We start from the raw sequence: 15,160 nt of genomic DNA, 5'->3' as shown, positions 1-15,160 counted from the left end.
CATTGCTAAGCTTTGTGTTACGGGCCCCAGGTGATAAATCAAGATACATCTGGCAACTTTCGGGAAAGAATGGGGAGACAATAACACCACACCAAATGAGGCAAGAAGAATACGTGAAGAATACTTGGAGCGTTGTGGCCCAGTGGATTAGTCTTCGGACTTTGAAACAGAGGGTCGTGGGTTCAAATCCCAGCCATGGCGTAATTTCCTTCAGCAAGAAACTGATCCACAATGTGCTGCACTCAACCCAGGTGAGGTAAATGGGTACCGGTAGGAAGTAATTCCTTAAGAAGCTGTGTGCGCTATGAACGCCTAGCTTAGCCGGGTAATATAGGAGCGCCTTGAGCACCTAACAAGGTGGATATGTGCGCAATATAAATATCCTATATTATTATTAATACACACAACAATTACTGGCAGTCTTTTGGTTGGAATACATGATTCCACTCTATTTGGTTGAGAACAACTGTTAATGAATACACCATGAAAAGATACACTAAATTATCTTTCTGATAAACATTTCTTTCCTGACCTGAAGATACCGGAATCCCCGCTGTCTGTCCTGCACTCCATGGGGAAGCTCTTGGAGTCGCCAGGATACTGGACCTGTCGCCATAGTAACGGTTTATCGCAGTACGAGACGGCCCATCCCTTTGGTCTGAGATAGATATCCCAGGATACGCAGGGTAACGGGATGGCTACCAGCTGGTTAGGCTCAAGGGGCTTCAGATATTGGGGATCTGCGAAGGAAAAGAAATAGAAATATTGAGATGATTCGCAGTTTGACCAATAGTTATTTTCACACAATTTAGGTACAGTGTAGGTCCCATGGAACTTCCTGAGGGCAAGGATTAGAGATGTTGAGATTCAAGTTTCAAGAATCAAAGGCATACATGTATATGTATTCAGTATGTACATGGTCGAAGTCTGGTTGGGTTCCAGTGACGTTAGGTATTGGGATCTGCAAAGAAAACGCAATAAAAATATTGAGAGATTTACGGTTTGACCATTACCATTTTTCAGACAATTTTGCAGTACACTGTAGGTCCAGTAGAACTTTCAAAATGCAAGGGATATTCAAGATTTTAAGATATAAAATTCAATTTTTTTATCTTAAATCACATTTGATAAAAAGGGAAACAATTACAATAAACCCGGTTATCTGTTCTAGATGAACAATATACTGTATATTGACTGCCTAATTAAAACATAGAAATTATGATCAGACGGTGTCTACTAACTTTTCACCAGTATGAGACAGGATTCTTTGTGATAAATGCTATGTAAGTATTAATTATCAATAACTCAGACCAACAACCAATAATGCCAATTAGAGTGTGGTTTGAATAGTTTGAGTTCAAAAGAAACAATACAACGACTAAAAACCATCTAAGAGCATCAGAAACCGGTGTGTTGGCTCAGATGGTAGAGCGTCCGTCTCACAACCGGGAGGTCGGGGGTTCAAACCCCGGCTGCGTCAGACCAAAAGACGTTAAAAGAGTGGAGTTGCTGCTACCCAGTTTGGCATTCAACAATTAAAGGGATAGAGCCTCGTTGATTGGCAGTCCAGCCTATGATCAATTGGGCAAAGCAAATTTTCTGAGTATTTCATTTCATGTCTATTTCGAACAATTAAAAACAAATGGAAATATGGAAATGTAAAAACCATGGAGGTACTTACTACTGGTAGAAGACTGTGGATTGACTAGTTTTAGTTCAAGGGGTACACTGAGACGACTAACAACCATCAATGCAGATCGGACTGTGATTAGTTTACGTGCACCGCCCTCTAAGCTCACATGAAAAACAACCCTGGCTGGTTGCTGGTCCGAGAACTGAACACAAATCAGAATTAATAGATGGTATTAGATTCGACAAATGCTGATAATCAACCGGTGAAAATGCAAAACTAATGATAACTTACTGATTTTCCTATCAAGCAGTTACAGTTAAGTTGTGTGTTCTGCTTATACCTCAGTCAGATTTGCTCTATGACGGCCGTACGGGGAGTCGAAAACAGCGGTTTTAACATTTTTTTTAATAGCTACATATAGGTGGTTAGAATAAATATGAATAAAACTGCTATTTTCGACTCACCGTACGGCAGCAGTAGAGCAAATGTGACTGAGGTATTAGCTCTAAAGTGAAACTTTTTACTCCAGAGTCCCAATAAACATCATGATGATTTTTCTGGAGTAGTAGCGTAAAAATAAAACTGAGATGCATTGGGCACTATCCATTTTATCATAGAGTCACAACAAATATTAACATTTCCTGAATTGTGTGAAAAAGTTAAAGCGTATTGGACTCTGAATCGAAAATGCAAATGAGTACCGTACTTACAATGCTGGAGAGCTGGTTATGATGCGGCTTGGCATGTCTGAAGAATACCCCAACCTTATCCACAGATACCGGTGTTAGCTGTTCCCAACCATCGACCTTTACCACCAACTGGTGAACTCTTAACTCATGGGTGTTCTAGAAGAATAAAATGTAGAGAGAGCTTATACCAAAATCCTTCAAATTTCTTGGCCTTCTCCCCTCTCTCTCTCCCTTTGTCTCACCCTTTCTCAGTCTCTCTTATAGCCTCTTAAACAGCCGCAAATCAAATGGAGCTAAAATACATTGAAAAATGTGACAAATGTATGCATCCCTGATGTCCCGTTTACTGGTAAATTGTCACACAGACACCAACGTCCACACTTGCATGTTGTATATAGGAGTGTGTGTTCCTACTATCCTGCGTTATTTCAGTGTGGATACATTGTCGGTCAATGGCTGGCACTATAAACCATGTAGGTATATGGATGCGGATGTCTCTGTCAATGTCTATCTCCCTTTCCTCTCCTTTTGTAACTTTTTGTAACAAAGGACATTTTTGCAGAAAAGAACTTATAGTGCCATTTTGAGTCTTCAACTACTCATCCTGAGGGTGTTTCACAAAGATTTAAGTAATATGACTTAAGTCGCATTTAAATACCAACGCGTTGATGATATGGAACGCGCGATCTTATTGATAGATACACAGACCTGCCAACATTTGAAAATGGAAAAAAGGAGTCCACAAATCGCGCGGAAAGCCGAACTCCCAATGGCGGGGGTCAAGGGACTCCAGGGGCAAGGCCCCGGCAGGGGTGCAAGGGGGCAGAGAAGCTGGAGGACATTTAGGAAATTTCACCTTAAAAACAAGCCTTCTGGAGCCCTTCTTGAGCTTTTTATGCCTTGTCCTTTCTCTGGAGCCTTTCTTGAAGCTGGAGGACATTTAGGAAATTTCACCTTAAAAACAAGCCTTCTGGAGCCCTTCTTGAGCTTTTTATGCCTTGTCCTTTCTCTGGAGCCTTTCATAAGTGGCTTTTTTGGCACCATGTATTACCTCTCTTAAGTACAAGTATGGCATAGTTTCTTTCTACTCTCCATAGCCAATTTATGTACCATCAGAGAACTTAATGTTCTTGTGCTCAGGCTTGCTCTCTGTTTAGTTTTGTTCTTTACCACGATGGAAAATACTCTTTCACAGTCACTGTTGCTATGAAAAATTAGCAGAACTGCTTTCATTGTTTTGTATAGGATTAGGAGGGAGTCTCTGTGTGCCTTTAACAGACTAAAAAAAAATACAGCAGGGGTCTAAAAGTTTGCAAGAATCGGCACTGAAACGGCAGACTTGTAAAATCCAAAGCATTTAGCTCACTAAGCACAAAGCACATATAAATATATCAGGACAAAATATTAGTTTAAAATGTTACCGTTTCTAAACCCTCAGCTGGCGAAACAATCCATTTCCCACACGGTATTCCAGAACGGTAGTAGTATAGTAGCGGAGGCACGCAAGCGCTGCGCTGCATCGTATGCATAGAGTTACATTCGCACTACACGCGCTATGAATCCTCGCGATCGCGGGCGAACTGTCCAATGTCAATACACACGATCGCTGTCGGATAAATAGCGCCCTGGCCGTGGCTTGTTGCACTTCGTATATGCACACACGGAGCACAGGCCCATCACACGTTCTTATCCATTGAACTCTGAACTCCACGTACGCGCGCGTAGTGCATGCGTTTAATTAACGTTACGCACGGTATATAGGTACGATCCGACACACGTGCGTACGTACGTAAATGTAACATTGAGAGGACTCAGAGAGAGAGAGAGAAAGAGAGCCGTAGGCAGACGGAAAGTGCGTCATTTCCCAAAGAAAAAAGAAAATCATCTGAAATACAAAGAAAACGGAGTTCTCCGCTTTTGGGCCGCTATAAATTCTGAAAAACGGAGAAACTCCGGAAAACCCGGAGAAGTTGGCAGGCCTGGATACACATGTATGCAGTAGTGCGTGTCCTCATGGCATTTAAGTGCGACTCTACATGTAAGTCATACTTAAATCTTTGTGAAACACCCCCTGAGCACATTTCCTGACCAATAATGCTTGTGTAGTCTAGCAATATAGACCCACTTGAAAGATAACATTTACTACTCAATACATTTATTATGCAATAATCATGTTACCAAGTAGCAAAACAATTACTCTTCCTCTCAAAACATTTTAGTTTCTCTATGAAGATACAAACGCAATTATAGCTCATTTTATTCTCTGCAGTATTAGTATATATCTGAAAAAGCATATTTTAAGACTATGTATTTATAACACACGGTCAATGAGAGACCACAAACAGTTCACTCCCCCTTTAAGAGTTAGGTGGCACTGACATTGATTTACCCAATGCTTACCCTATGCCTTGCTTTTCCTTTTTCTTCAAACATAAACGGTATCTCCTGACCTGACTGGACGTCCTTCCACGTGCTGAATGTTCTCTCAGTATTCAGCTTCTCTTCAGGCGATGATACAACCCTGTAAAACACATTTCATTATTTTATTTACATGTACATGCAGGTTCACTCATCCAGACATTTCTGATACTTAAAGAAGGAAACCTTTGGAACAAAATAGCTTGTGTGAAGACAGGAAAATCAAAGAAACAGATCAACGAAAGTTTGAGAAAAATCGGACAAATAATGAGAAAGTTATGAGCATTTGAATATTGCGATCACTAATGCTATTAGAGATCCTCAAATTTGCAATGCGACAAAGATGTGTGATGTCACTTGTGAACAACTCTCCCCATTACTTTAGTATATATTTCACTTAAATTGCCTCTTTTATCATATCTATCAGTAGATCATGTGTTCTTTCTATAGGAGGGCATGTAATACAGATTTTTAAAGAATACATCATAGATAAACAGTTTGTTTCACCAAAAGAAAAAACAAAAGAGACATTTTGAGGGTATTTTATATTCCATCAAAGGGAAAGTTGTTCACATGTGACACCACACATCCTTGTCGCATTGCCAATTTGAGGATCTCCATAGCAGTAGTGATTGCAATATTCAAATGCACATAACTTTCTCATTATTTGTCTGATTTTTCTCAAACTTTCTTTGTTCTTATTCTTTGATTTTTCTGTTTCGACACAAGCCTACTTGTTCCAAAGGTTTCATTCCCCATTAACATGTACATGTAATTCTTCATATGTTCATTCAATCATGCTTTGTTCATTTGTGACTCAAATTACCCAACAATTTTGGCGCGTTATTAGTGGATTCATATAGCTTTAATTATGAAGCAGGCCGAAGCCATACATTTTTTGTACGCCTGATATCCTACATGTACAGTATGGGACCTCTGTGACATGGGTTCTTTCTGTTTTTAGTTGATAAGAAAGGTTTGCATGCTCTTAAATTATCATGACTTTAGCAGATCATGAAGCAAAAAAGATTTGAGAAAAAAGAATGATGCCAGATGTACTACAAGGATTATTATTTGAAGGAAGTTCCATGCAGAGTAAATTCAAATTACCAACTTACTTATTAGGGGTAGTTGTGAGGGTTGCAAATGAGAGTTTACAACCCGATTCATTCTTGATCGCAAAGGGAACAAATGGTGATCTTGTCCTTCCACTTCCAGTAGCTCTAGATGAAATATATGGTACAGTAATTACATTATTTTATTAGTAAAGTCATGGCAAAAGATAAATCAGCGATGGTTTTCTTCATATCCCCTTCCCTATTCCTCTTTCTCTCCTTATTACTCTTCCTCCTCCTTAACCTCCTACCTTTCCTCCTCCTTCTTCTCCTCCCCCCCCCCCTCCTCCTCCCCTTCTTCTCCTCCCCCTACCCACCACCCTCCTCCTTCTTTTTCTGCTCCTCCCCCTTCTTCTTCTTCTCTTTCTCCTTCTTTTCCTTCTTCTTTTTCTTCTTCTACTTCTTCTTCTTCCTCTTCTTCTTCTCCTCTCCTCCTCCTCCTCCACCTCCACCTTCTTCTCCTTCTTCTACTTCTTCAACTTCCTCTTCTACTTCTTCAACTTCCTCTTCTACTTCTTCTTCTTCTACTTCTTCCTCTTCTACTTCTTCTACTTCTTCTACTACTTCTTCTTCTTCCACCTGCTCCTATTCCTCCGTTCCCTCTCTCTCCCTTTTCCTCTTCCTATTCTTCCTTCTCTCTCCTCCTATATTTCTTCCCACTACATTTCTCCCCCAACAAGTTTTCAGTACGATCACAAAACTTCTTGCACCACAAGTTACATACCCTCCTTTGCTGTAGTAGTCTTCTGTCCAGCTCTTCTTCGTATTGCTATAGAGATCTATGAGGGCGCTAGTCACATTTAGATCCAGCCTGTCATTAACTGAACGTAATAAGAACATATGTTAGTGACCCAATGATATTACATTGGCTTCTGCGTCAAAAGCTCTGAGCTGTTAGTTCATCTAAGATGTAGGCCAAGGGTTAAGGTTAGGTTTAGGGTTAGATATAATAATAATACATTTTCTCTTTTTCAAAATATGCATGCAACTCATAACTCTTTAAACTTAATCCTTTTATGATACAATAATATTGTCACTAGCGAAACTGCTCTCATTAACTTATTAATCTACAGGCTACTTAACCACCCTGAATAAAAGACCAAAGGATATTCAAGATATAAATGAAGTGATTAATTTAATGTCAAAAAATATAATGAGTCATTTACATCGAATCGTTGAGAACATGAGTATATTGGCAAACAGATATTCAATAAATCTTTGCATATAGAATTCAGAAAATGGCATATATGCATAAGAGGAGTATAATCATCACTGATTGTCCCAAGTTTACGGGAAGAGATCAATCTGAAAATAGGCCTTTAAATTATGTTACCGAAAGTCTTGGAAAGTTTATCGATTGCTTGATCAAACATCTGTACATGGAGTTTAACAAAAGAGTTACCCAGATTTGAATAAGATCCTACATGTACAAATATATATATTTTAATATTTAATTTAATAATAGAATTTTCAATGTAATCTTGTTAATATTTACTCTATTTGTTCAAACAGTATTATATTACAGCTTGGAGTACCCCTCTATGGAGCAATGCTAAGATATTGAGGGACCTACCTTTCATCTGAATAAAAAGCTTTTCTCCATACATCTGGCTTGCAGCTTGCTGGATCCATTCAACATTGCACCTACACAAAGAATGACGAGAAAGTAGGCATAAAGTGATTGATTGCAACAGGATAAAGCAAATGGAAATACACGTAATACGGACCTCAAAAGTGTAAGTTTCCATTATATACATGTACGCCCAGATGTATGCAGAATATAGTTCGGTAAAACACATGCTAATAATGCGAAGAGGTTTAACCCTATCCAGAAGAGTCCTCAACAAATTTCACTGAAAAACCAATGACAAACAAAAGGTTAAAAAAAGAGATACATAAGGAATTGCAAAAAACAATATAATACATAAGAAATTGATCTGATATCGCAATTTTTTCATGTACACTTGCTAAGAACACCACAAAGAGTTTCGATACCAAAAATAACAATATTTGGAGCTTTATTTAGGGAGATAAAGGAAAAAATATGATTTCATTAATAGCAATTTGTATAAAATTATTTACTACACAATTTTGTAGATTATGTCCCCGGCAACCTGTGTGCCAATTTTCGGCGTGGTCGCGCAATTGGCGGCCGAGATCTCAAGGGAGGCCCCCCAAATACCCTGGCCTGGATAGGGTTAATCAGCAGATTTCTATTGATGCGTGGTTTGTTCTATTATATAACAATTAGATCCTCATGACTTTGCACTTTTTTGTGACTCGATTTCTTGTGCCTTTTTCAATCACTTCTTGAAATGCTTGTATTTTCCCTGTATTCTGTAAATTTTGTCATATTATAAAACGTTGGTAACTTACTTCCAAGGTTCTAGGCATGGTTCCCATCCCGATAGACTCCTGTGATAATAATCAGCTGAGAGTACGCAGGATGCCTGGCCTTGGGCGCTGGGGAGAAGCTTCTGGAAGAAGTTGAGATTCTGACAGGAGATCTCTATCAGAGGGATGTCAATGTTACCGCAGTCATCGATGAGAGTGATGGCCAGAGAACCAGCTCGTACCTTGAAGAAAGAAAGAATGAAAAGAATAAGCAACCTTTATACTCTCCACCTATATGTAGGCTTTAAATGAGTACCCCGTAGGATGCATAAGCCCACAATGTATCTAGTATGCAGAGCGATATACTGTAGTTTAAAAACTCTTGTTGGAATGTACATGCAAGCCTTAAATTTTGATATATTTAGGGCAAGGCCCATTTTCTTTAGGGCACATTAAATAATACAACACAAAAGTCTTAGGCCAATGAGGGGGGGGGGGGCATGAGGCCGATCAACAGGGCATCCACTGCAATACAGAGCTGCCAACCTGAAAAAGAACGTTTCAGTATTTTTAAAGTTGAAAATCAGTATTTCGGTGAGGAAATCAGTATTTTCAACAAATACCATAGGACAACACATAAAGCTGAAACTTTAGAAATCGGTATTTTACATTAAGCTATCAGTATTTTTCTCACTTTTAAGTACTAAATACTGAAAATCGGTACTACTTTACAGCTGTGGCAATATAGCCTTTGACAGCCTGGGACTAATTCAATTCTTGGATTATGTCAAGCCCTGGGACCCGAAACACAAAGCTTAGAAATGATCGTAAAACATTTTTGCTACGATTTATTCCATTGACTACAATGTACAATCAATTGTCAAAATCAAGCGTACGATTAATCGCTAACCTTTGTGTTACCGCACCCTGGACATTCTCTGAAAATGATGTTTGATGGAGATGGGTTATAATATGACAAAAATAGAAATAAAATGACATGAGCTGACCAAACATACCTCGATCCCTGCAATCTCCATCTTAGCACTGTTCCCTTCTTGGTGCGCGTCCCTTGGACTATGAGCAGGACTTGATGAAGGAATCGGCTTGGCATTCTCTAGCAGCCATCCTGCTGCTAGGTCTAACCTGTAATTACTCTTCTCTAGGGCCTTCCGGCAGTCTTTAGAATGGAAACCAAGCTCCTTCAACTTGGAAACTAGAAAAGGTATCGACCCAGTGATGAATTTGGTTAGTTTGTAATGATTCACTTCCAATATCATTGCTTAAATATAATTTCATTTGCTTAATTATAGCAATTATCACAACCTTCAACAGAAGTCTCTATAAGTGCTTTGAAATAAATGCAGAATGATTACCCCGACTTCAGAAGAGCAGCTGTTAAGTGCTCATGCAAGCGTGCGTATGGACAATATTATATAAATCCTTTCAAATGTAATTAAATCAAATATGTGAAAATTTCTCAGTCTATTAAACATTTTAAATTTTGACCACTTATTTTAATTCTGCCCTATTCCACTCATCAGCCATAGCTGTGCATGTTGTGAATATAAGTTTGCAACCTGACTCATTCTTGATTGCAAAGGGCTCAAATGGTGAAACTTACTTTGTCTTTTGATCTTAGACTTTGACTGTGTCTGTTCTTCTGCCTCGTTCCTCTTGTTATCTACAGCTTCTACCTCTTCCTCATCTTCCTCAGAGTGTTGTTTCTTGATCATCTGAGATGGTAGTGAGTTCATGATGCTGAGGAACAGCTGGGCGTCATGGTAGGACACCCGGATGTTCAAAGCTTGAATGTGAACCTAGAAAGAATCAATGATTCAATGTGAAAGTGCCCAAAATTCAAAGTGACAAAAATATTCGAAGACAGCAAGATTTCATTCAAATGTAGCAATACAAGTATATCTACTTATTTTTTTTTTTTATTACTACAGGTAGGCGTTTCATAAAGCTGTTCGTAAGATACGACTTTATGACTTTACACACGACTGGTGATCCTTTCTTGTGCTAAATGATATCCCTGTATAATTGATTTATGACCTAAGAACATGACCAGTCCTGCGTAAAGTTGTGCGTAACTTTACGAACAGCTTTATGAAACACCCACCAGGTATGTGAACACATTGGTATCATAAAGCATATGTTTATTCATGAAAATGAAAATCCATAATTTATTGTTCGAAATAGACATGAAATGAAATACTCCGAAAATTTGCTTTGCCCAATTGATCGTGGGCCCGGCAGCCACTGTGCAGCGCCAGATCGACAAGGCTCTATCCCTTTAATCGTTGAACGCCAAACAGGGTAGCAGCAACTCCCATCTTTTAACGTCTTTTGGTCTGACGCGGCCGGGGTTTGAACCCCTGACATCCCAGTTGTGAGAGGGACGCTCTACCAACTGAGCCAACACACCGGTTTTAATGCAAGATGAAAGAGCGACACAGATTAAAATACCTTGCTCAAGGGCCGTGCCGAGAAATCAAACCCCTGATTTCAACGGTGTAGTCATGTGCCTTAGACCACGGCACCTCAAATTTATTGCAGTAAGTTCAATGATTCAACATACACATCCCAATCATACCAAACAAATACTGCAAAATAGAGGCATTAGTTGGATACAAATCAGGCAAATGCTTTTTTCTTTTTTTCTATCGTAAAAGAGAGGCTGCTAGCATCAAGGACACAGATGCCCCAGGTTAACATGATCAGAAGATCATTCAACATGATTGAACTTAATATCGTGCAGAAACCAATATGCATAATATATATAAAATGAACAAATTAAGACCTTTGAACCAACTCGCATACAGTACATGTATATAATGAGCTGTGACCTTTGACATGCGGACTCCGAATTCGAACTTAGCCTGTATTTTGGTGTCATCTACATATGTACCTACACACCCAAAAAATGTAATGCATAAATACAGAAAAATAATAATAGGCATTTATATAGCGCCTTCTATCTAGAAGTATTCTATATTATTACCCCGGCTTTAGCTCGAGCTGCCTTTCAGCGCTCATGCATTCAAGGAATTAATCCTGCCGGGTACCCATTCACCTCACCTGGGTTGAGTGCAGCACGATGTGGATAAATTTCTTGCTGAAGGAAATTACGCCATGGCTGGGATTCAAACCCACGACCCTCTGTTTCAAGGTCAGAAGACTTATCCACTAAGCCACAACGCTCCACAAGAATGAAGTTCTGATCAGGTTAATCAGCTCACCTCCAGTACTGCGTGTGCATCCATGATGTCAAGAAGCCCTCCGAGCTGTTGTCCACTATGCACATGAGACGACGTTCCCTTCAGCTCAACGTTGATGGTGCTAGGGTCAACGATGGAGAGAGCAGTGTCCTGCTCACTGCTCATACGGCAGGAGAATATCTCTAAGCCTTCTAGTCCGCATGAGAAAGGGTTCTCCTTCGAGACGGGCTTGTGGGTCAGTACGGCACAGGTGGACTGTCATAAGAATGGGAGAATAATTGTGACAATAAAACACATGAAGGTTTACCTAAACATATGAAGTATCTGTGCTCTTCAGCTAGGCATATGATAGACAAATAGGAATGATCATTTCAATACGCCGCTGGGCCTTTCATACGGAAAAAACTTCCAAAAGACATCCACAATATTTCTTTTACTAAAAACATGGTTACCCACGCAAACTTAACAAGTAAATGTTATTTACCACTGCAAATGTGGATACTACTTACTTTGAGGATAACAGCATTAGAATCACTGGATGATGTGTCTTCCAAGATCACAAACTCTGTCTCAGTCACATTCACCTTGAAGTCTGAGTTTTTCTCAACCTGTAAATATAAGGAAATGCCCATTAACTCTTTAAATCTATCATTTCTCCATTCTGTCTTCCAATCCATCCCCAGTTTTATGAGGTATCCTCTTGGAAAGTATTTTTCTTTCAACAGAGACTGATGATGTTGATATTTTACTGATCATACATAAAAAGGATGTTTCTTTACTCTTTCTTTTAATCTACCAGTCTATCTATTCTATCTATCTATCTATCTAATCTATCTATCTACATCTATCAATCAATCTATCTATCTATCAATCTATATATCAATCTATCTATCAATCTATCTATCTATCTACATCTATCAATCTATCTATCTATCAATCTATCTATCAATTTATCTATCTATCAATCTATTTATCTATCAATCTATCTATCTATCTATTCATCTATCTATCTATCTACATCTATCAATATATCTATCTATCTATCTATCAATCTATCTATCTATCAGTCTATCTATCTATCAATCTATCTATCTATTCATCTATCTATCTATCTATCAATCTATCTATCTATCTACTTATCTATCTATCTATCTACTTATCTATCTATCTATCTACTTATCTATCTATCTATCTATCTTATCTATATTTTTATCTATTTTTGAGGGGTCCACATTATACAAGCTGTGCTTTTCAGTGGACCCCTCCATTCTTCTTATGATATATAATTGCATTGATTTAATTATATCTAATGATATTGATTTAATTATATTTAATGATATTGATTGTATTGATTTGAATTGACATGTATGTTAATTTATATTTAAATTAATTTCAAATATGTATTTTTTTTCCAATATTGAATTTTGTTCATGCTATTGTTTATTCAAATTGAATCAATCTATCTTGTACTATTTGTATCATTTTGAAGAATGAAAATAAATTTGAATTGAATTGAATCTATCTATCTTATCTATATCTATTTATCTACCTATCTATCTTATCTATATTTCTATCTTTATATCTATCTATCTATCTTTCTATCTATATTTCTATCTTTATATCTATCTTTCTATCTATCTTATCTATATTTCTATCTATCAATCTATCGATCTATCTATCTATCTTATCTACATTTCTATCCATCTATCTATCTATCTTATCTATCTTTCTTATCTATATTTTTATCTATCTATCTATCTATCTTATCTATATTTCTATCTATCTTATCTACATGTATATTTCTATCTATTTTTCTATCTATTCATTTATCTATCTATCTTACTGTATCTATCTATCTATCTATTTACCTGTTCTCTATGAGGTACCCTCTTGGTGAGTATGCCTGTACCGATACTGACTGGTGATCTTGAACTCTTATCAACCATCGTTACGTTAGACGACTCTGTAGATGGATCCAGGGATGTAGATGTCTCTGACGATGCCCTTGCACTCGCTCCATCTGCTCCTGTCATAGGATTGATTACAACATTTAAATATATTTGACACAATTGGTATATCTCAGTAATTTTGTAAGATTTTCTTTTTATAATATTTTGTTCTTAGAACACCATTCTCTGCATGCAGCCGAGTACGTTAGTGGAAATGCAGAGCACGCGAGGTTTCTTTAGATAGGTGCCGCACTGTGCACCATCTGAAGAAACTGAGCTTTCTCTGCATTTACTTTTACACACGACAGAGCAAGTGCATTATTTGTTTTATAAAATAGCAACATAGAAACAAATTCTTAAAAAGTAACAGTACACTTTTGTTGGACTTCTCCCGGGACTTCTACCGCACTGTTCTGTTGGAGCGTGCAATGTCAATTTTCGTTGTACACCTTTTTGCACTGCCGTGCAATGCACCAAAAAACTTGGATGTCATGTGATGCGTATTGGCCAATCAAGATGCTTTAAATAATACATCTATTTTATAACACAATTTAAAATCATTATCATCATTTTGGGCAAACATCAGTTAGGTCAGCATTTAGTGACCTTCTACAAGTAGAATCAAATTTAAAGGACAAGTCCACCCCAACAAAAACTTGATTTGAATAAAAAGAGAAAAATTCAACAAGCATAACACTGAAAATTTCATCAAAATCAGATGTAAAATAAGAAAGTTATGGCATTTTAAAGTTTCGCTTATTTTCAACAAAATAGTTATATGAACGAGCCAGTTACATCCAAATGAAAGAGTTGATGACATCACTCACTCACTATTTCTTTTGTATTTTATTATATGAAATATGAAATATTTTTATTTTCTCGTCATTGTCATGTGAAATGAAGTTTCATTCCTCCCTGAACACGTGGAATTCCATTATTTTAACATTTTGTGCTTCAGGCAAGGAGGTCCTATTCGTCAAATTCGTAAAAATTGAAATATTGTATAATTCAAACAATAAAAAACAAAAGAAATAGTGAGTGAGTGACATCATTGACTCTCTCATTTGGATGTAACTGGCTCGTTCATATAACTATTTTGTTGAAAATAAGCGAAACTTTGAAATGTCATAACTTTCTTATTTTACATCCGATTTTGATGAAATTTTCAGCATTGTGCTTGCCTGATTTTTATCTATTGATTCAAATCAACATTTTTCTGAGGTGGACTTGACCTTTAACCCTAAATAGACTGGGCTATTTCGACGCCTGAAAAGACTGGGGGGGGCTGATTCAGCCCCCCCCTTATGATCTCGGCTGTTGATCGCGCGATCGCGACGAAAATTGGCACACGCGTTACCCATGGCATTATCTACAAAACTATAACATCAAATTTGGCAAAAAATCTCATGTCTCATTAATTATGCTAATTTATGCGTAAAATCATAAGTTTGCTCTAATTAATAAAATAATGCCCCTGAAATGCTAATTTTTGTTTCACATACTCTAGATAGGCATCTGATCAAATTGATTTTAAAAAAATTTCAAAATCAAATTTATTTTCTTATGTATTCTATTGTTTTCTAAATTTCTTATGTATTTCTTTGTTTTTCGACTTTTTGTTTTTTATTGTTTTTTCATTGGAAATTGTCGGGGACTTTATTTTGACCATAAACAAGATAAAATTAATTGATTTTGAGCAGTAAAAGGAAAAAAAATGATACATTTATGAATTTTGGCTAAGAACACTATTTGCATTGGATTTGTACACAAATTCACGTTTTTGAGTAATTTTGGGTCTGCA

At 37.4% G+C, this 15,160-nt stretch overlaps 1 protein-coding gene across 1 annotated transcript in view; it reads right to left on the bottom strand.

The window, feature by feature from the left end:
• Positions 1-15,160, bottom strand: part of LOC121428027 (vacuolar protein sorting-associated protein 13D-like) — an 88,137-nt gene that overhangs the window by 38,739 nt on the left and 34,238 nt on the right. The window contains exons 35-47 of the mRNA XM_041624602.1: positions 13,279-13,436; positions 11,920-12,018; positions 11,432-11,665; positions 9,811-10,006; positions 9,206-9,402; positions 8,232-8,431; positions 7,429-7,499; positions 6,580-6,676; positions 5,859-5,963; positions 4,723-4,843; positions 2,344-2,478; positions 1,682-1,835; positions 533-740 (exon numbers count right to left, since the gene is read on the bottom strand). Of these exons, the coding sequence (XP_041480536.1) occupies positions 533-740; positions 1,682-1,835; positions 2,344-2,478; positions 4,723-4,843; positions 5,859-5,963; positions 6,580-6,676; positions 7,429-7,499; positions 8,232-8,431; positions 9,206-9,402; positions 9,811-10,006; positions 11,432-11,665; positions 11,920-12,018; positions 13,279-13,436 (1,975 nt within the window). The remainder of the gene's footprint in view (positions 1-532; positions 741-1,681; positions 1,836-2,343; positions 2,479-4,722; positions 4,844-5,858; positions 5,964-6,579; positions 6,677-7,428; positions 7,500-8,231; positions 8,432-9,205; positions 9,403-9,810; positions 10,007-11,431; positions 11,666-11,919; positions 12,019-13,278; positions 13,437-15,160) is intronic.

This window comes from Lytechinus variegatus, chromosome 14, assembly GCF_018143015.1.
Source record: "Lytechinus variegatus isolate NC3 chromosome 14, Lvar_3.0, whole genome shotgun sequence".
NCBI lineage: Eukaryota > Metazoa > Echinodermata > Echinoidea > Temnopleuroida > Toxopneustidae > Lytechinus > Lytechinus variegatus.
This window is presented reverse-complemented; position numbering and strand designations above follow the sequence as displayed.